This window comes from Panulirus ornatus, chromosome 50, assembly GCF_036320965.1.
Source record: "Panulirus ornatus isolate Po-2019 chromosome 50, ASM3632096v1, whole genome shotgun sequence".
NCBI classification, from domain to species: Eukaryota; Metazoa; Arthropoda; class Malacostraca; order Decapoda; family Palinuridae; genus Panulirus; species Panulirus ornatus.
The window spans coordinates 4,518,702-4,541,595 of NC_092273.1; the positions used below are offsets into that span (position 1 = coordinate 4,518,702).

The 22,894-nt window shown below is 36.5% G+C and overlaps 1 protein-coding gene across 20 annotated transcripts in view; it reads left to right on the forward strand.

The window, feature by feature from the left end:
- Positions 1–22,894, forward strand: part of kst (spectrin beta chain, non-erythrocytic 5 kst) — a 281,464-nt gene that overhangs the window by 179,462 nt on the left and 79,108 nt on the right. For 18 of the 20 annotated variants that reach the window (XR_011716398.1, XM_071691174.1, XM_071691185.1 and 15 more), the window contains exons 20-31: positions 1,637–1,801; positions 2,049–2,210; positions 2,625–3,284; positions 3,582–3,701; positions 4,149–4,298; positions 7,097–7,315; positions 8,508–8,624; positions 10,998–11,177; positions 12,581–12,726; positions 18,936–19,013; positions 19,204–19,435; positions 22,270–22,443. Coding sequence is in view for 19 of the 20 variants with exons in the window: in XM_071691174.1 (XP_071547275.1) it covers positions 1,637–1,801; positions 2,049–2,210; positions 2,625–3,284; positions 3,582–3,701; positions 4,149–4,298; positions 7,097–7,315; positions 8,508–8,624; positions 10,998–11,177; positions 12,581–12,726; positions 18,936–19,013; positions 19,204–19,435; positions 22,270–22,443 (2,403 nt within the window). In the remaining variant the exon portion in view is untranslated. The remainder of the gene's footprint in view (positions 1–1,636; positions 1,802–2,048; positions 2,211–2,624; positions 3,285–3,581; positions 3,702–4,148; positions 4,299–7,096; positions 7,316–8,507; positions 8,625–10,997; positions 11,178–12,580; positions 12,727–18,935; positions 19,014–19,203; positions 19,436–22,269; positions 22,444–22,894) is intronic. The other 2 variants (XM_071691180.1, XM_071691190.1) reach the window with 1 other exon arrangement.

Sequence of the window (22,894 nt, forward strand, 5' to 3'; positions counted from 1 at the left end):
GTGGAACGTAATATGGCAGTGGTTAGAACCATGGGGCTGAATTGAGTGAAAGGTGGAAGATGGGAATGAGGCCATGGGTGCACTAAGAAGTTTGAGAAAGTACATGTCAGTGTCTCTGTTGGCAAAGATGGGTTTTTCTATAGGTATAGTAATCCTGACTGTTTTGAGTGATGTAAGGTTGTGCCTTTGGCCTTGAATGCAAAAGAAAGAGGGTGGATGTGTTGAAAATTAATGCTTGATGTCAACATATGGCAAGTGTTAGTGAGTGCAGTCTTATCAAGAGAGCTCTCAAGGTTATGCTGAAATGATTCAGATTGGTGGAGAGAATGAATGTACTAGACTGATTAAGAGGATCTATGTATCACATGTGGCAGAAGCATGGAAGAAGGGGAGACTGAAAAGGAGATAGAAGTTGGATTGAGGGAGGCATGAGAGTATCAGGGCCTGAGCATTTTGACAGGTAAGAGGCATGCATGGGAAGGAAGGGATTTGAGCATTATGGTTTTTGGAGGCTATATGCTGCCGTTGGACTGAACCAGTGTATATAAAGTCGGCAAGATTAATCATGTTAAAGTGTGTGGAGTTTGGCCATGGATGGTAAGCGCTTGTTTCAGTACATTCTACATGACAGTTAGAGAGTGGATGTGTGTACATGGGCTGTTTTTCATTTGTTTGTGTTGTTAACTCTTAAGGTGGAATTGACTTCGATTTATAAAAAAGGTATTATTTATCAAGATATCATGTTTATATGATACTTTTGTTTGAAATTTTTTCTTGCATTAAGATGTCATAATGTGATGCAAGTTTAAAATTGTTTTAATGTGACACAAATAAACAACTTATTTACATTGTTCTGACAGTAGCAGAAGCATAGTAATTATAAAATGTTCAGAAAATAGAGGAAAATTGCATTTAGGGGACATGGAACTTCCTAACCACTCTCAATACCTAAACCTGTGTCCAGTATTGAAGTGAAATATGGATTCATAGAAACTGGAAATGGTAGATGTCAAAGCAACAGGAGAGTTGTTTGTGGGGTTATAATGGTCACCCTTCTTGGTAGGATGTACCAATGTATGCTTCCAAGAAGGAAAATTTATGGTTTTTAAGTAGAAATGGAACAGACGAGCAAGCTCAGGTGCAAGTTCATAGACACACACACACTCCCAAACTCAGACACCAACTTTTGCAGTATTACACTTGAATCTGCTGCCAATTATGTGTCATCAGCAAACAACTGACTCACTTCCCAGGCCCCCTCACCCCTACAGACTCTGTAATGCATAAAGACACTGTGAAGGATGATGAGAAGTGCCAGAAAGCATTAAAAATAGTTGAATATCTAAAAAAGAATCTCTAGAAAGGCAAGACAGGATCAAAATATGTAAGGATACCTACAGTATGGGATTATGTTAGAAAGTCTTTTAATGCAAAGATGATATGAAAATCTATATGCAGGAACATAAATGTAAGATTATTATTTCTTTCAAGAGAGTGTTTCATCATTTCAAGTGAAAATGATTCTAATGAGGGTTATGTGTGTGATGAGTGATAAAGGTATTTTTTTACCATTCGTGATTTCTATTGAATAGGCTTGCTCAGGTAACTATTGATCCATATTAACTCATCCCAACAGATGGCACTGCTAGGTGAGGAGCAGCGAGCCATACATCGTGGTTGGCAAGAGAAAGGTGACTGGTTAAGGCAGTGTATGGACTTACAACTCTTCAATAGGGAAGCAGACCAGATAGATGCAGCAACAAGGTCACATGAAGCATTTCTGGACTATAAGGACCTCGGGGTAATTTTTTGTCATTTGCGGTGCTTCCATACACTTGGTAGAAATCATGTATTTTGTCTTTCAGGCAGTTGTGATTGGAAGTCTTGTGCATTATCAAATATGTTGCAATATAAGTTTGAAAAAGGATAAATTATATTTTGATTTATACACAATTGCAATATTTTTGGCTTTTTATTCATGGTTTCCATGAACTGTCAGGAATTATAGATATGAACACTAAATGAACAAATTGTATTTCTTAAATCAGGGCACTTTGGATGACGTAGAAGCCCTTCTCAAACGTCATGATGACTTTGAAAATACTCTGATGGCACAGGATGAAAGGTTACGGACATTTAGTGAAATGGCTGATAAGTTGATTGCAGCAGAACACTATGATGCAAAGTATATCAATGAGCGTAGGGATCAGGTATGTCTATTCATCTCAGGTATTAGTTAGCTTAACTTTTAAATAGTGAACATCACAGGGATTGCCCTTTCAAGTATTTGAGCTTTGCAGCATTTTTTGTCAGTTTGAATGATGATGATGGTGGGTACTTAATCATGGAAAAAAGAATTGAATGGAAAAGTGAATGGAAATTTCGGTCTTACTTGAATTATCATCCTATATAAGCAAGAAAGTCTGTTTCTCTTTGTATATTGGGCAGGAGCTGAGGGTATGTGGAATCATTTAAAAGATTGTATGTACCTGATCCATCCTTGGGAGATGGAAATAGAGTTAATGATAGGTAGATAGGAGATAGATTGATGGCAAATTGATTTGAAACATGGACTATAACTACATTGTTTATATTGTTATCAGAGCATGAATCTTTTTCTTCAGGTGCGTGACCGACGAGTTGCTGTCAAGGAAAGAGCGCGGGCAAGACGAGAAAAGCTGAATGGTTCTATGGCATATCAGCAGTTCAGAGCAGATGCAGATGACTTTGATAAATGGATGGCAGATAAAAAGAAATTGGCAGATGATGAATCATATAGGGATCTCACTAACCTAGAAAGGAAAATGCAGAAACACGAAGCCTTTGAAAGGGAACTTCATGCCAATGAAGGACAATTGCGACGGCTCAACAAAACTGGTCAAGACTTGATAAGCATGAAACATTACCAGTCTGATGACATTAGAAAGACTTTAGATGACCTGAATAGGAAATGGAAAGATCTTTGTTCTAAGACAGAGGAGAAGGGTATGAAGCTTCATCAAGCCAATAGCCAGCATTCGTATAATAAAAACTTTGAGGAGACAGCAAAGAACTTGGATGCTTTAGAATCTGCCTTGAAAAACAAAGATGTCGGGTCAGATCTTCGGTCATGTAAGGACCTTATGAATAAACAGCAGAATTTAGAAAATGATATGAATGCCATGGAAAGAAAGATAAGTGAAATGTGTGCTACTGGTGATCAAATGGTGCATGATGGACACTTCGATGCAGAAAATATCAAAGCCTCTTGTGTATCAGCAAAGAATCGCTTCCAGAAGCTGAAGGTTTGAAATCTTCATTTTAAGTTCTCCAATATTGTTAATAATGTGAAGATTATTAATTGGATGGCTTTTTAATTTTTTATCATAAAACAAGTGCAAGGTTTCTTATTCATAAAGAATAATCAAACTTACACTATAGTTGTTTCCTGTATAATTTTTTTTCATATTTGTTTATGATAACCCATATTAGTATGCTAGTTCCAGGAACAGAGGAAGAAAGGTTGCACTTGCTCACATCCATTCTGTAGCTGATACCAGATTTTCATAATGTTTAATATTATGAAAATATCTCATTTACAGGAACCAGCAGCTCGACGCCGTGCTGCTCTTGAGGAATCATTAAGATGGCACGAATTCAATTTTGAGCTTGATGCTGAGATGCAGTGGATCAAGGAACATGTGCCAATGGCCACATCAAAAGTTTGTATCTTTATTTTTGTGAAGCAAATTTTTATGTAAAATTCATAATGAATTGAAGCTCTTGAATCATAATTTTAAGTACGTTTGATTTTATTCAGCAGGTATTAGTTGATAGGCAGCCACCAACCAGGGAGGTATATTTCTGGTATTACCTCCCTGGGTATTGGGAGGGTTAGTGACAGCTGCTTAGTAAGCCAGCACTTAAAGGACTGTCAGGTGGCCAAGAAGCTATTAGTTTTAATGACCATGATGATATTCATAAAAGTGACCATATTTTCAGATATATCATATTTGTATGTTTATGACAAATTAGTGTAATTAAGTAATGGAGCAAATATGATGTTCATGGTAGGAGATGAAAGATTGTCAAATATTATGTCATCAGTGCCATAATGAAAAAGAAAGTTTAACAATTATTAAGTAATCACTGGTAATTTTTGTCTTCAGGTACTAGGACAAAATCTTCATGAAGCTCAGACCCTTAACAAGAAACATATAAAGTTGAAAGCAGAGATTCAGGGACATCAGCCTCAAATCACAAAGACAATGGCTAAGGGGAAAAAACTGATAGAAGATCAGCACCCTGAAAAGGCTCTGGTAAGATTTTGACTGTTGACTGTTGATAACTTGAGTGCATTATGTAAACATATTTGATAGGAATATGAAATCAAAGGGTATAAATGATAGTTTATAAGTGGATTAGATATATTTTTACCTGGCAGGTTGGGTTATTCTTTTAACATCAATCCACAAAAGTTAGACCCTTCATTTCCTTGTAACTAAAATTTTAGAATTTAGGATAGAGTCTTTGCCTTGGAAAAAAAAAATACTCTTTGCTTATCTAGTGTGTGTTAGTTTGTGTTCTATGAATGACTGAAGGTATTTCAAGTTTGGATGGCTGACTGAAATTTTAGTTTGGTAAACGAGGACTGTAAATGAATGGAAAAAATTTAGGAATTGGAGAGTGAGACTAAGCAAGAAAGTAAACTCCCCCAAAAAATCACAGAAATTTTGACTGCATCTACAAGATATTATTGTTACATGAAAGGTATTTGAAGGAGAGGAAGATTATTGTTAAATGAAGAATAAGTTTGAGGAAAAAATGTTTTAGACTTTTGAAAAACTGTTTCTTTTTAAACAGGAAGCCATTGAGCAAGGGAATGGAAGAACTTTTTTTGTGTGTGTGGTTAGGGGCAAATAATTGGTTAGATCCCAGTGATACCTTGTCTAATGGCTCCTTTTATCCTAAAGGACAGGATTACTGTCCATGAACCTCTGCTTGCAACTGTTTACCCTCAGGGTAATTGCCTATGTCACAAGTTGAAATCACGGTCTAGCAAAGACTGTCATAACATTCATTCTTGTACAACTCCCAGACTGCATTACAAGAGGTATAAGAGTAAAGAGAGGTAGGAATTGGGAGGGAGAAAGAGAGTCTTCTCACTGGGATCATCTGAGAGGAGAAAGAGTAATTTAGTAGTTCAAAGTTCACATTCTTCTTAGTAGTCAACCTATGAGCAAGGGAAACGGATCAGAAATGATTAGAATTGAAACTTAATGCAGAAATCAAGTGGAAAATTATTTGTTGTGGAAAGGTGCATGGCACAGCCCCCAAATGCCACACTAAAGAATTTTCTGAAACTTAAACATGGATAGTAGTAATTAAAAGTGTTGAAAGAGCATTGCAGTCATTTAAGGAGTGTGTACCCCAGTCAGAGGTTCCTAAGATAGGCTAGCAGTGAAGACCACTTTTCTGATATCTTGGGTTCAGGCATTCAAGATTGGCTGGTACTTTGGGTTGAGGTTTTTGATAGATGAGGTAGTGTTTCTTGTTGACAGAGAATTACTGGAGACAAGGAGAAAAGTATAGTCTTCAGAATATTTGCTTTTAGAAAATTCACTGGTCAACATACAGTCAGTGGCTGAACAGTGGCATATGAAGTGGTCAAGGTAAACCACAGAATGATCCATGAGCCTGGCTGTGGATAGTAGGCTCATGTTTCAGTGAAATATGCATGACAGGTAGGTTGTGAATGTATGGGAGAGAAGTTGTTCATTTGTTCCTAACAGTGTGTCAGTAAGGCCACAGAAGCAGTTTGATATAAGAATTTGTTTTCATGTTTTATTCTTGTTTATAGTTCTCACCACTCAGATTTTCTATTATTGTTTTAATTCTTACAATATTGTTATTATTTCATTTTTCATACTTATTTGCTCCTTCCCATGATGGCAAGGTACAAAGATGCAAATGCTCTCATTTGCTCACGTCAACTTTATCTCCCACCTGGCCTCTGACTTCCTTCCTTAGTTTCCCCTGATCATTTCATAACCCTTGGTTCAGCTCATGGACAGCATGTTATCCCCCTGTACCACAATTCTCCAATTTGCTTTATCCTAGGCATGCCTTACACCCTCCCTAGTTCAGGCTCTGATATCTTAAAGCATTTTCCCCTTCCCATCCTTCCACATGTTCCCCAGGTTCCTCATTTGCCTTTTCACACCCACCTCCTACATGTTAACCTCCTTAATCACCCTCATGTCCAAACCATTTCAGTAAACACTTTGCATCTCTCACATAAGATTCATCATGCTACCACATCTCTCTTTTACCCGATTATTTCTTAAGAGATCAACCCTCCTTGTCCTCAGACAATTTATTTCCAGCACATCCACCCTGATCAGTATTTATATAATCTAGGACCCATATCTCATATCCATACACCATTAGGACTACTGTATCTTCAAACATACCTACCTTTACCTTTATGGACAATGACCTTTCTTTCCACAAATGCAACCAGTTCCCATGGTTGCATTTGCTGCCATGTTCATTCCCATATTCAAACTTGCACTCTAATTAACCTACCTATCTCCATTGCTGAACCTAATATATTCCTATTTAATCTCGGCTTTCTTCCTTCACACAGTCTCGCAAACTCAGAAACCAGTTTCTTTAGTTTCTCACTTGAATCTGTCACACGTATCATGTCATCAGCAAACAGTATCCGACTCAACCCTCAGGCCTTCACCACCCACAACACATTCCAGACCTGCCTCTTTCCCTAAGATTTGCATTCACCTACCTGACCACCCCATCCATAAACAGATTAAACTGTCACGGTGACATCAAACCCCAGGTGGAGACCCACCTTCTGGAACAACTCACCATTCCTTATTCTTTCTTGCACATGTGCCTTACATTTTTGATAAAAACTCTCTATTGCTTGTCATAGCTTTCCTCCCACACCATATAACGTTAACACCTTCCACAATGCATCGCTCTTTCATAAACAGTCTTTGAATTCTTAAGTCTCAAGATCTGTCTTTGTAAATGTAAAACATAATGCAATGTAGTGTTAATGAATTACAAGCTAAGAATTTAATACCTATATCAGATTGAGAGTCGTTGTGCAGAGCTACAGGAGGCATGGGATGATTTGCTGGCAGAAGCTAATGAGCGTAGCAGGAAATTAGAACTTAATCTCAAGGCTCAACAATACTTTTTTGAAGTCACTGAGATTGAAGCATGGATGAACGAGAAACGGAACATTTTACAGACAAAAGACTATGGCAAGGATGAAGATGTGGCTCGAAAACTCCTAGCAAAGCATAAGGTAAGTTAAAAAGATAAAAAGGTCATACAATTAAATTCTGGCATGAATTAAGAGTATGAAACGAAAATCTGTTGAAAGTATGTTGTGATTTGATTGGTTTCATGTTTTGGAATGTTTTAAAGAGTTAGAATATTGTAACTGCAGCTAGAAATATATAGGTTAGCACCAGTTAATGTCAGAAATGTATTCCTGGAAAATGCAACTCTTAGTGAAACAATTTTAATTGAACATTTATTTCCAGTACTAACTCATGGGTACAAGTTAGTTACATTCCTTAGGATCTAGCTCAGAAATATTATTTATGGTAGACAAAATAAGTTGATGTATAGTTTGTGTACATTTATAATGTTTATATAAAGTACTTGGGGTTGATGTGCTGTCATTGGATTGAATCAGGGCATGTGAAGCGTCTGAGGTAAACCATGGAAAGTTGTGTGGGGCCTGGATGTGGAAAGGGAGCTGTGGTTTCGGGCATTATTGCATGACAGCTGGAGACTGAGTGTGAATGAATGAGGCCTTTGTTATCTTTTCCTAGCGCTACCTCACACACATGAGGGGGGAGGGGGATGGTATTCCATGTGTGGCGAGGTGGCGATGGGAATGAATAAAGGCAGACTGTGAATTTTGTGCATGGGTATATATGTATGTGTCTCTGTGTGTATATATATGTGTACATTGAGATGTATAGGTAAGTATATTTGCGTGTGTGGATGTGTGTGTATATACATGTGTATGGGGTGGGTTGGGCCATTTCTTTTTTCTGTTTCCTTGCGCTACCTCGCAAATGCGGGAGACAGCGACAAAGCAAAATAAATAAATAAGATAAATATAAATAAGTAACATGAACACTCATCAGAGATGGTAGTAGGGCTTGCTTATAGAAGTGGGTTGATATGGAGGAGCAAGTGTGGAATGGATTAAGCAAGCTAGCCCCACTTTTTCCTATTTCTAGACACTCCCCTGATCCATTCAACATGTTTCAGCTCTGCTCTTCACAATATTACTCACCATTCTATATGTGCCCCAATAGACTAAATTCAGTACGATGAAATTACAATCACATAAGTAATTGAAAAATCTGAGAAGAATGGAAAATCTGCAAGTCTCTCCATCATTATTTCAAATAATTCTGTTGCACAGTGCACATGCAAATGTTAGCTTTCACTTCTTGTAACTTCTATTTTCTATGCAGGCTCTGGAGCTTGAAATCGACACTTACAGTGGTATAGTGAAGGAAATGGGCACCATGGCAGACTCCATGGTTAAATCTAGCCATCCTGAGTCGAAATTGATAAAGGACAGACAACAGGTACCGTATACAGTAGTTTATGCTGGAATCTTTGGTATTCAGAAGTACTGTTAATGTAATTTTGTACAGCAGCCTTAATAATATTTTGCTAAAGTATTCTAGAAAAAATCACTGCTAATTCAATTTTATACAAAATTCATGTTAGTGTTTTGATATGAATAAGAAATGATAGATTTTTTAGAAATTTACAGAAAGGATGTCATAATATTCACCATCCTTAATGTTCCAAATATTTTATTTATGGCTGTATTTTGTTTCATGTGTGATAATTTGTATTCAATTTAAGATTGGTGACATGTATTAGAAAGTCTTTAGACAGAAAAGGGTTTTTAGGATGTACAACAGTAATGCTGTGAATCAGAATGGACTTTTTTTTTATTTGTAATTTTTTATAAATGTTGTGTGCTTTATGTTCACATGATACAAGAGCTCAAGTAGTTCAGACCATGATAATGAAGAACTTATATTAAACATATATCATTTGATTGAAAGAACTTCATAGATATTTTCAGACAAATCATCTTGATATAATATTTCTGAGTTACAGGATGGGGGAGGGGATGAAAGTTCTGGGAGCATTGAAAAACGTGTGGAAGGTGAGAACATTATCTTAGAAAGCAAAAATGAGTATGTTTGAAAGAATAGTAGTTCCAACAATGTTATATGGTTGCGAGGCGTGGGCTATAGATAGGGTTGTGCGAAGGAGGATGGATGTGTTGGAAATGAGATGTTTGAGGACAATATGTGGTGTGAGGTGGTTTGATTAAGTAATTGAAAGGGTAAGAGAGATGCGTGGTAATAAAAAGAGTGTGGTTGAGAGAGCAGAAGAGGGTGTTTGAAATGGTTTGGTCACATGGAGAGAATGAGTGAGGAAAGATTGACAAAGAGGATATATGTGTCAGAGGTGGAGGGAACAACGAGAAGTGGGAGACCAAATTGGAGGTGGAAGGATGGAGTGAAAAAGATTTTGAATGACTGGGGCTTGAACATGCAGGAGGGTGAAAGGTGTGCTAGGAATAGAGTGAATTAGAATGATGTGGTATACTGGGGTCGACATGATGTCAATGGATTGAACCAGGGCATGTGAAGCATCTGGGGTAAATCATGGAAAGTTTTGTGGGGCCTGGATGTGGAAAGGGAGCTGTGGTTTTGGGTGCATTATACATGACAGCTAGAGACTGAGTGTGAACAAATGTGGCCTTTGTTATCTTTTCCTCAAGCTACCTCGCGTGTGTGTGTAGGGGAGGGGTTTGTCATTTCAAGTGTGGCAGGGGTGGCGACAGGAATGAGTAAAGGCAGCAAGTATGATATATGTACATGTGTATATTTGTATATGTATGTATATATGTGTATATGTTGAAATGTATAGGTATGTATATGTGCGTGTGTGGACGTGTATGTATATACATGTGTATGTGGGTGGGTTGGGCCATTCTTTTGTCTGTTTCCTTGCACTACCTTGCTAACGTGGGAGACAGCGACAGTATAAGAAAAAAATAAAAAAATATTCACATATTTACATGTTTTGCCTTTTGAGATCTTTACCGGAAAAAAACATGCAATATTCATTTTGCATGTCTATTTACATGGCTAGGGATGTCATTAGCAAGTACCTGATTTGTAACTGAAAGTCTGCATGGCAAATTCCTTTAGATCTGATGTATCATACTTTTAGGAAATTCTTCATTGTCCACCCCTTTTGGTGCACTAGACGCTTTTTCCCTTTATTTATGATAAGGTGCACAAAAATATAAAAACATTTTTTATTTTCTTATGAATTAACAGTTTCTAGTTTAGGAAAATTTCATTATTTACTGGACTGGTTAGTCCAAAGTATGCAAAAAATTTCAGAACCTCGTAGTATTTTTGTGATTAGATGAAAAAATAAATCAAAACCATTATTTTCCATTGAATTAAGTGTAAAGTATTTCTTCTTTAGGGTGAGTTAATTTATAGTAGATTGGCCAGTCTTATGTTTGGGCAGCTTATGCATGGCAGTAAGCACTTCAGGCAGCAGTGGGTATGTATAGACATGGTGAGTTGCTGGAAAGATATGCATTCATTTACTGTGGTCAGTGGACAGACTTCCAGGCAGCTACAGTTACTTTTTATCTATTTGAGTTGCCAGTTGTTGCCAACCAACAGAGCCTACAGTGTGTGCAGAATTCATCTTTTAGTGGGAAATTGTGTTGCATGGATCAAGAACAATAGCACTTTGCTAAGCAGAGTTAAGCTTGCCTCAATTAATGACAGTAGCATTGAAAGGGTTAAGTCTTGTTTTTGCTTCATGTAAATTATTATGCAGAGATGATGTTTGTTCATCCATCATTGTTTGAAATATTTCCTTGAATTTAACAAATAATTCTCTTACAGATGCTGAATCAGGAATTAAAAGATCTTCAAAAATTATCAGCAAACCTCCGGCAAAAACTGATGGAATCTATGTATCGCCATGAATATTTCCGTGAGGCTGAGGACTTGGAGAAATGGATCACAGAACAAATGCAGACAGCAACATCTGAGGATTTTGGTCAGGATTATGAACACTTATTGGTTAGTATGCTAATACATTATTCTAGTTCTTTAATAATTGGATGGATCTTAAGGAAATGTTTTACAGAAGGCACATTCTTGAAAACAGGAAGGGAAGCTTAGGAATTTCTTTTTGTTCATTCATACTGGATGGAGAGAGAGAGAGAGAGTGAGAGTGGCAACAGCACTAAATAGGAAATAAGACCATGGGAAAAGGTTTATCATTGGACTTTATCAACAGACATGGACATAAAACGTAACACACACATAGGGGCCTAGGGGTGTTTTTGAGGTAAATATTTCGAAGACCACATGTGAATTACCTAATAGATTAAGGCATTATGCCATGACCAAGACCAAGAGCGAAGTTGCTGGATAGGTTATCTGCCACCCAAACTATTTTCAACCATCTAGCAAACCTACATCTATAAAAACAAGGTTGTAAATTAGTATCCAAGTCAATAATCATGGTGTACAAAGGAAAATGATGAGATCAACATTTTTGAGACGCAAAACAACTTTTAGAGTTCATTGTATTATGGATCTCTCTCTCTCTCTCCTCTCTCTCTCTCTCTCTCTCTCTCTCTCTCTCTCTCTCTCTCTCCAGTGCTAATAAACCACTAGGTACATCAAGGTTGGGGCCCTTCACACTAGGAACCAGTGTGCCACCTCCTCTCACTCATTATCCTCCCACTTCATCATGGTTCCCTGCATCTTAGTGTCCTTCCTGCTTGTCCCTATCATAGCAGTACATATGAGTGAGCCACAGGCTGTACCTTCAGTCTTCACAGAAGGTCTGCTAGAGGAGGGTGGCTGTGGGGATATTAGCTCATAAGTTGGTAAGCTCAGTAATTAAATGTGTTATATGTCAGCTTTTATTTGTATGTTAGTCTTATTTATACCTTAGCATGATCTGTATTTCAGGTCTTAGACCTTTACTTAGAGTCAGTTATTGAACATTGTCGTTGATGACCAATGATGGGTATTTGAAACCCTGTAACTCATTTATGGAAGATTAATCTTATTATATTTGATGTATTTTAGTTTTACCTGAAAATATGTAGTTTGGGACAAGTAGATTGTGTAAGGAATGACTGAGAGAGAAATTTTGCATTTTTGTTTCACTTGCAAAAATAATAAGATTTTTTAACTTTTACAGACTTCATTGCATTCATATAGACATATATGTACTTATCCTTAGGTGGTAATCATCATTGTTGAGCACATGCTGTGTGTAAGTGTGCTTAAATTAGGCATAGATGAATAAGTATGTACAGGGATAACAAGAAAAGAACTATCATAAGTTTCTTCCAGATAACTCATGGCATTGTGAACATGATGCAAAGATATTCTTTACAGTGATTTTTTTGGTGAACCAGTGTTATTTTGCAAGAATGGTAATGCATTCAGTTTTATTCTAACAGCTCCTTCAGGCAAAGTTTGATGACTTTAAGCATCGTGTTGAGGCTGGTTCGGAGCGTTTTAATCAGTGTGATGAACTAGCCAAGAAACTAATAGCTAATGAAAGTCCTTATGCCACTGAGATTGAAAGAAAACAAGAACATTTAAGGTGAGTATAATAATCATGTAATTATAAAATTATTGCACACCCATGATCAAATGCATGTTACCAAGTTAGATTGTTTTATAATGGTAATGAATTAACTGTAGTCATATTACATTGTTTTCATGTGCTTCAAAACTTATTCTTCTGAACCCAAGAACTAAGTAAATGTAGAGAAATGAAAGGATAGAAACTTGAGAGTGGAGCCGAGTTAATGATCAAGATAAATGAGAAAGGCAAAATTAGAATGAACATAAAAAGGAATAAAAGGAATTTTTCCAGTTGAAGAGGATGAGATGAAAATGAACATAATTATAGCTTTTGACTGTCATTATGCCAAAAGATGATAAGAAATTGGGAATAAGGAATTATCTATGAATTTCATAAGAGTTTATTAAGCCTCAAAATGAAGATGAAAAGGATAGATGAAGTTATTCAAGTTTGGAAATGTTGGAGGTATTAGTGCAAAGATATTTTATGCTTAGATATGGTGAAGGAAGATGTAAAGATTTACTATATTCAAGAGAAAATATTGGTGGTTTTTGCCTCAGAAGAATTGAACTAATAAAGTTTACTGCAAGTTAAACTAGAGCACTGTTATTGTATGGAAGAGCTGAATTAGTAATAGATACTTATCTTCCACGAAAGCTTTAAGGCAACTTGGCTTTTGTGAAGTGTGTTAATGAATTTTAATTGTTCTTCATCTTTGCACTTCAATATTTTATTATCAAGACTGTCACAGTTTTGCAGCCTTAAGATTTTGTGTTCTGTATACCATTAAAATTCATGGGAGTTTCATGTTAATTTTCATCATTCATTATGTTTATAATTTGATGATACACCCAATTTCTTATTAATTAACATGAGATATAACCTCACACTTCCTTCTGTGATGATTACTGATTTCTACATAGCTAATCACATGATTTCTTTGAATAGGGGTTTTGCCATCAGCACATCAGTAGCAGTCATCAGTCATAAGATTTTATATTCTAACCTGCATATATTAGTGAGGACTGTAATTTTTGTAGTGACCAGTAGTATAAGGATTCTTTTATTTGAATTTTTTCCTCCATTTTATCTTTCATTATTTATAAGTATTAGTATCAGTCTCTCCATATGTAAAACCAGTCCATTTGTTTTCCCAATATTAGTTAAATCAATCTCATTTGCTCCTTATTATAAGCTTAAAATTTATAATGAAGCTTTGCTGACAACCAGTGGAACTAACGGTATGCATGCCATCGCATGGCAACACTAACTTCATTTTTATTTTTATTTTTGATATTTAGATACTATATCACAGCATGATATTAGTATGAATGTTGATGATTTGGATGATGATGATTAGATATAGTCATTTTGGCGGTAAGTTTGCAAAGGATATTCCTTGGAAAGCAATAGTTTTGCAAGAGTAGAAAATTAAAGGTGACTGAAACTTTGCTGAATGGAAATAATTAGTGTATAATGCAAAAAGTTTTTGTAGATTATGTTTTCCAACACAGATTTGCAGATTTGAGATTTAAGTGCACATAAGTCGGGGAAGGTAAAAACGATCATAAGATGATTAACCAGTGAATTATAGTTGGATCTGGAGAGCAATGTAGTAAAGGATAAAGATGTGAAGTATATGGTTTGAAGGGTTCACCAGAAAGGCACATAGAAGAAAGCTGCTGAAAGTGATATGGTCACAGAATGTATGGAAGAATTGGTCAGAGTGATATATAGTATTATAGTTTAAGTTATAGGAAGAGATAGACCCTAAAGAGGGATAGATGCAGTGAGAGAACATTACAGACCATTAGGTGTTCTAGGTGAAGATGCAAGAATAATGTTATTCAATGTGGCATTATTGTGTCAGAAATTCATGCGAAATGAGACAGGACTCATTTGACACATCTGCGTATTGTGCAAAATGAAAATGTAAGGCATGCATTCATTAGCATGGAAGTTCATATTTCACACTTACACGCTGATCATAAGGAAAGGCTGTGAATATGTGAACTAAAAGGTTGTAGACAGTTGATTCACTTCGTTTAATTGGGAATGAAAATGTGATAATTAAAAATGTATGTACCCTTCCTGCATTTCCTTTTCTCAGTTATCTTTGTATATTTAACCAGTGTGCTGTTTATTCATTATACCTGCTGCAAAATCTCATCCTTGCATTTATTATTCCATAATACATTCATGCAGTATAATATCCCTCTCATTCATATATTCTTTTGCTATAGCATATGTGCTTCACCTCAATGATTTTGTCATTCCAATACATTCCGACAGTATAATACCCATCTCATTTATATATTCCTTTATTATGTTGTTGTTCCTCATCTATGGTCTCGCTTATCACCTCAGGACTTTTTTTTTTTTTTTTTACATCTATCCATATAGTCAGCATAGATATGACAGTAACAGAAAAGTACAATAATAATATGTGCAGATTTAGAAAGTATGGTTAAATGATTTGAAGAGTAACACTAGAAGTCATTATTTATGAAATACATTCCAGAGGGAAAGATTAAAGCTGTGAGATATTCATGAGACAGCGAGTGAAAAATGATTACATATGGATATAAAGGACCTAAAAAGTGTGGATTTGCTCGCTGATTTTGGTTTGATGAAATATTTAGATTATCAGATATTTATAAGTTATATGAAGAAGAACTCAGTTTTAGTATCTTGGGCTATTTGTACAGTTCTTCTTTGTCTGTATTGCATGAATTACAAAAGCATGATATTTGAAATATGTCAAAATCTTTGCATCTTTTTCCTTAATGCATGACTGTATATGTTTTTATTAGATTTTTGTTAAAACTGTTAAGCATGGATTGATTTACTTCAAAGACTTATGTCAAAAACAAATCCCAGTATGAATGCATTTTAATCTCACTATGGTCCTTTTCTCTGTAAAGTGTAATCTAAGCAAAAAAGATTTTGGTTATCTGTTTACTAATTATTAATAATGATTAACAGTTTATTGGATTAACTACAGCAAGAGGCTGAGAACACAGAGAAAATAGATGCAACAGTAAAGAATGATGTTATGAGACAGAAAGTCTGTTTTGACAGTCTTTACACAAATACAATATTTGGTTAACTGATTAATGAAGAAGAATGCAGGGAATAGTGTATGTAAAGATAGGAATAAGTGGAAACTCTTGTCATTTCCCATGTTAGTGAGTTAGTTACTAGGAAACAGACAAAGAAAGACACATCCACTCATGTACACACACACAAGGCGGCAGGTTTGGATGGTATTGCAGTAGGATTTATTAAGAAAGTGGGTGACTTTGTTGTTGATTTGTTGGTATGTATGGATCATGGTGAAGTTCCTGAGGATTGGCAGAATGTATGCATAGTGCCATTGTACAAAGGCAAAGGGGATAAGGGTGAGTGTTAAAACTACAGAGGCATAAGTTTGTTGAGTATTCCGGGAATTATGTGGGAAGATATTGATTGAGAGGGTGAGGGCATGTACAGAGCATCAGATGGGGGAAGAGCAGTGTGGTTTTAGAAGTGGTAGAGGATGTGTGGATCAGGTATTTGCTTTGAAGGATGTGTGAGAAATACTTAGAAAAGCAGATGGATTTGTATGTAGCATTTATGGATCTGGAGAAGGCATATGATGGGTTGATAGAGATGCTTTGTGGAAGGGCTTAAGAATATATGGTGTGGGAGGTAAGTTGCTAGAAGATGTGAAAGGTTTTTACCCGGGATGGTAGGCATGTGTATGATTAGGAAGAGAGGAGAGTGATTGGTTTCCAGTGAATGTTGGTCTGCTGCAGGGGTGTGATATATCCCCATGGTTGTTTAATTTGCTTATGGATAGGGTGGTTAGGGAGGTAAATGCAAGAGTTTTGGAGAGAGGGGTGAATATGCAGTCTGTTGGGGATGAAAGGGCGAAAGGGCCTGGGAAGTGAGTCAGTTGTTCGCCGATGATACAGCTCTAGCGGCTGATTTTGAGTGAGAAACTGCAGAAGTTGGTGACAGTTTGGAAAAGTGTGTGAAAGGAGAAAATGGAATGAGGGACAAGTTCATTGGGATGTAAGTTTGAATGGAGGAAATTGAAAGAAGGGAAGTTTTTAAGATATCTGGAGTGGACTTAGCAGCGAATGGAACCATGGAAGTGGAAGTGAATCACAGGGTGGGGAAGGGGGTGAAGGTTCTGGGAGCGATAAAGAATATATGGAAGGAGAGACCGTGATCTTGAAGCAAAAATGGGTATGTTTGAAGGAATAATACTTCCAACAATGTTATATGGTGCGAGGCATGGGCAATAGATAGGGTTGTACAGAGGAGGGTGGATGTGATGGAAATGAAATGTTTAAGGACAAAATGTGGTGTGAGGTGGTTTGATCAAGTAAGTAATGAAAAGGTAAGAGAGATGTGTGAAAATAAAAAGAGAGTGGTTGAGAGAGCAAAAGAGGGTGTGTTGAAATGGTTTGAACATATGGAGAGAATAATTGAGGAAAGATTGACAAAGAGGATATATGTGTCAGAAGTGGAGGGAACAAGGAGAAGTGGGAGATCAAATTGGAGGTGGAAGAATGGAGTGAAAAATATTTTGAGTGATCGGTTCCTGAACATATTGGAGGGTGAGAGGTTTGCAAGGCATAGAGTGAATTGGAATGATGTGGTATACTGGGGTCGACATGCTGTCAATGGACTGAACCAGAGCGTGTGAAACATCTTAGGTAAACTGGGAAAGATCTGTGGGACCTGGCTGTGAATAGGGAGTTGTGGTTTCATTCTATTATGCATGACAAGTCAAGAATGGATGTGAATGGAAGTAGCCTTTCTTTATTTGTTCCTGGTGCTACCTTGCCAATGTGGGACCCTCCTATGGTCTCCTTGAGCACTCAGAAAAGCTAGTCAGGATCACAGATGGTAAAGTGTGGTAATGTTGTGTGTGTGTGTGTGTCGTTGTAGGAAAAGTTCAGACAATTTATCAGTAAGTGTTGAATGTCTTTACTGTCATAATTGTATCATGGACATGAGGGATGTTGTGATATGTTGAAATAGTTTTGTAGCGCTAGAGTGATGGATGGTGTCCTGAGCACAAATGGGAAAGAGTAACTTGTATATGTGTAGAGAGTGTAGTTCCTGACGAGTGTATGTCTAGTGGGATGATGTTTAAGATTTAGATGGTGCTTTTCAGGTCATTTCTTTGTGTATATGTCATTATTATGTTTGTTGGGAGGGAGAGATCTGTGAGAATGTTTGTGAAGTGTAAGGCAGAGGTTAGATTTTTCATTTCTATATAGGGTTTATTGTTGATTTTTGGAGTGTTTTGAATGAGATAGGTTTAGAGCTGCTTCAAAAAAATGAGTACTGTGCATATTTAGGCTAGATTGTAGTGGAAGTATTTTTGTTATAATGTGCAAATGTTGAGAGTTTATAGTTGTTTGGCAACCTGTAAATTTTCTGAGTACTATGGTTTGCACCCTTTTTATTATATTTTCCTTGAACAAAGTAGATGACCAGGCAGGGGAGGTATAGTTTAGGTTGGAGGTGAAGAATTGTTGTTGAGGATATAAAGGGAATCTTTTTCTTGTCCAAACAAAGTAAAAGTAAGTGTTGTGAGGGAATTAAGTTTGTATGTTGCCTTTTTGTTTTTGCATATGTGTAGGAAGTGATTGTTGTATATGTGATGCCCTGTCTGGTTAGAGTTCTGTTGAGTGAGAATGGATGACCATTCCGGGTGATTGGGAGGGTGGTGAAGGTTCAATTTCTTTTCTCATCATGAACTTCGATTTCTCTGATGATGCAGATTTCTGCTTTGCGTGAGGTCCTGTTCCAGTTGTGTGATGTTTGTTGATGCTTGGGTTTTGTAATGAGTCTGCTAAGTGATTGTTAGGTCAGCTGCATGTGAGAGAACTTTCACACAGTGATTTGCAAGATGTGACAGTAAATCATACTAGAAGTGATTTAAGAGACTATGAGAAAGAAATGGTTCCTATTGAACACCATTGTAGACCTTTAATGTTATGTATGATAATTGGGATTTTTACATGATGGATTGTGTGCACATGAATTGGTTGAGGCTTTTCTGATTCTTGGATGCTCATTTACTGTTATATGCAAGCTGTGATGTGATTCTCTGGGATATACTAACTGGCAGGGGTTTCTCTCTCTTATTCTCTTACCATACATTCATGGTAACTGAAGATTTCTTAAGGAATCTACTAACCTATATGCCCTTCTGCTAACAGTAAGGGAAGTCCATCTTCTTCTCCTACTAAAAGCCAAGATCCAGCCATCCAGGTGACTGCCTACCATAAGAAAGTTCGGTAAGGTCTTCAAGGTTTCAAGCTCTAATTCTTGTATTATGACATTTTCTTCTGTAATTAAGGGCATGGGTTTTCAAGAATTTTAGATCTGAAAGTTATAATCTTTTAACAAAACTGAGTTTTTTTTTCAAGATTTAGATTATAGATAATGATTTTGTCATAAATGAAACTTGACCATTCTTAAAACCAGGGCAGCGTGGAATAGTCTTCTAGAACACATTGAAGCCAGAGACCAAAAACTAGAGGCAGCTGGTGAAATTCATCGCTTTAATCGTGATGTGGCAGAAGCACTGGCAAGAATCCAAGAAAAATACAAATCCATATCAGATGATCTTGGTCGTGATGTGAATTCTGTACAGTCGCTTCTCAGGAAACATGAAGGCTTTGAGAATGATCTAGTTGCCTTAGAAGCTCAGTTGCAGGTACAGTAAAATAAGAATTGTTATATATTCATCATAAAGAATTACCTGGGATCATTACAAAAATACCCGTATAATTCTTTACAATTTGTAATCTTCATCTGTTGGACCATAGGAACTGGATAATGATGCTTTGTTCATTGGATATATGTAGCATGTAAAATGTTAAATATTTTTGGACAATTGAAAAATTAATTCATATCACTGTTTTTGCTTAGATATTAATCATGCCAAATTATTTTCATACACATATTCAGAAAATTTAGCTCTCTGAATTTTAGTAATGTAGGCTTGTAAAATTATAAGAGATTAGATTGGTTCAGATAGTGCCTCTAGTGGAATGATAATCACTTTTAAAGATCTCGTTACCTTATTTGGAAGATGCTTACTCATTTTTCATGGGTGAATGATTAAGGTTAGTAATGAACAGCTTTGAAATGCATGTGATCTTTAGAAATGTGTAGTATTTTTTGATGAGAGATGACGTTCATATAGCCTGAAGCCTTTTATGTCATAACCTAGGGGATGGTAGACAGTGCTCATTCAGTATATGAAGTTATTATAACTAGATTCAGTTTACTTTAATTGTAAGAGCAAAGCATACACCACAACCACCTTTGATTAATTTTTTTTTTTTACAAAACTGAATGGGAATTTTATTCTCACTGGGCCTCATCTCTTTAACTTGTCATAGTCTTTTAAACTTGTGTATGGTATGTCTATTTGCAGTTTCCTCTTATAGCTTGACCCTTTGTATGTGTAATAATTATCTAAGTATTTGTTTATTTTTTCAAACTTTATTCATATTTATTAAGTCAGTCATTTCTAATTCTAATAACTACATAATATACTGCTTAAATTCCATTGATAGATTTGTAATGTTATCTAGTCTCATCTGTTCCATTTTCCTAACACATGGATGTTTCTTGAGATGCCAGCTGTTCCCTGTAACTTCATTCTCTTACTTCTGGTGCAGTATTTGTTGCCTGCCTCTAGATTACTATTACTGTTACCCAGCATCTAGCAGTTCCTATCCCTCTAAGGAAATGGATCAATTATTGTTAACTTTAGATGGAGATTAGTAGCCATGCTTCCAGGAACTTTTTCACTTTCTACTGATTAGGGTAAACGGACAGATGGATGGACAAGCACACAGACAGGAGCACCTTTTTATAGTATAGATGGAAGTCCATCATGAGCAGGGGTTGAGGATGATCATAAGTGATTTCAGAGACCATATATACTTGATCCACCTCATGCATTAAGATTTAATCACTCATGGTAGATGGAGGAGTTTGTCGAAAGTTGTCATTGTTGGAGAGGGCAAAGATCGACATGCTTGATGGAATAGTAGCCCCAACAGCGTTGTATGGATACAAAGCATGGACTTTTGATGACGAAGTACAGAAGAGGGTGACTTTGTTCGAAATATTTAGGACGGTATGTGGTGTGAGGAGGGTTAATTGAATAGAGATTGGGTAAGAGAGAGGTGCATTATGGAGAGGATGAGTGAGATGACAGGATATATATGTCAGATGTGGAGGGGACAAGGAGAAGAGGATGACCAAATTGGAGATGGAAGGATAGATTGAAAAGTTATTGAGCGTTTGGGGCCTGAACCTACTGGAAGGTTTAAGATGTGCTCCAGATAGAGTGAATTGTAGTGATGTGGTAAATAGACTGAACCAGGGCATGTGAAGTGGTCAAAGGAAACTCAGAGTGGGAGAGATCTGTGGGGCCTGGTTGTAGATGGAGGGTTGTGGTTTTAGTGTGTTATACATGACAGCTAGAGAATGGATATGAGTGAGTGAAGCCATCTCTTGGTCTGTATAAAAAAAAGACATAAATTGATTTTCCTTAACCCATGTCTGACGTGTGTCCTCTCTTCTTCTCTAGCCTAAAAGTTTTTGCTCTGTGGAAGGAACATGAAAATCCATTTTTTTCTTTTTTTTGTTCCTATGAACATAAGTTTTGCCCATATGTCTCATTTGTTTAAACTCACTTTCTTATCTAAAGAAGTGAAAAAAATGGATACAATAATACCATTGATTTTAGTGCATATTTCCCATTTTCTTTTGTTATTTTGTGCAAGTAGTCATGTTCTTTTTCTCATTTCTTTTCTGGTGAAAACCAGACCTCACTGATTAGAGGTACTGGTCTGTAGTAAAGTGCAGTTTGATATTCCTTAGAAAGAGGCATGACCTTCCTTCTCCTCCCTTCCCTTGGCACTATATCATTGTCCAACAATTATTTGAATAACATTTTAGGAAGGTAAAGTAGTAGAGTGTGGAGCTGAACTGTGGATGACAGGGGTCTTGTTTTGGGTACATTTTACTAGACAGCTCAAGATTGGATGTTTGCAAATTTGGCCATCGTAAGTTCTTTCTTGTTTTCTCACTATGATGAGAAAGCAGTTGGATGTAAAAATAAAAGAAAATTAAGCAGTTTGTCAAGAGTGTCTGCACATACATTACAAATGTACATGTGAAAAGACTTCATCAGGTCCACGTATTGATCAAGATCCATTGGTGACTTTATTTCATTTTTTTTTTTTTTTTCAAAAACCTTTAATGTGTTTGTGTCACATGGTGGGGGTAGGGTTTGAGGGTAACCCATCCAAAATGTTAGATATCAGCTTTTAGTGAGTTTTGGTATGGAATTTTTCAAAACAGATTATTTGGTAGCTGATATTGGGAAGATTATCTCATTCAGCCAGCTTTTGAGAGGGAGAATACACATAAATACAAATAAAAGAAAATTATCAGAGGATTCACAATTACCTCTATTTCTTCCACCAGCTGTTACCTAGATTAGAATTAATTATTATAATTATCTAGGTTTTGGTAGATGATTCTGCAAGGCTACAAACAGCCTACCCAGGGAGCAATGCAGAACACATAGCAGAGCAGCAAGCCCTTGTGATTGACAATTGGAACACACTTCAAGAACGAGCTACCAGAAGGAAAGAAGAGCTTCATGCAGCAGCTGATCTTCAAAGATTCTTGGCTGATGTAAGTAACTGGTTAGTTTTTTTCTCTCTGACTTTCAGCTTCTAAGTGTGTTGGGTCATTATGTTGTCTATTTTCAGTAGGTTTATCAAAGCATGATGGACTGAAAATGTTGGCCTAAAGAAATGACCAGGGAAACTGTAAAACACAGTTTAATTTAATAGTAAGTGTAATTCATACAAGATTATGGCCCAATATATGTCAGTGTAGAATTTCATACACCTGTCATGAAATTAGAAAGGAAGTGGCAACCTTCTTGATGTGGTTTTGCAAATGCAAGTTATTTGATTTAAATGTTACAGATTTAAGGAAATGCTGCTTGAAATTAGAAAGGAACTGGCAACCTTCTTGAAGGGAGTTACCAAAGGGAATTGGCATCAGAGATATAGGTAGACAGATAATCATTCTTTGATTGCATCCCCCCTCCTTTTTTTTTCTTTTTTTTCATGCAACT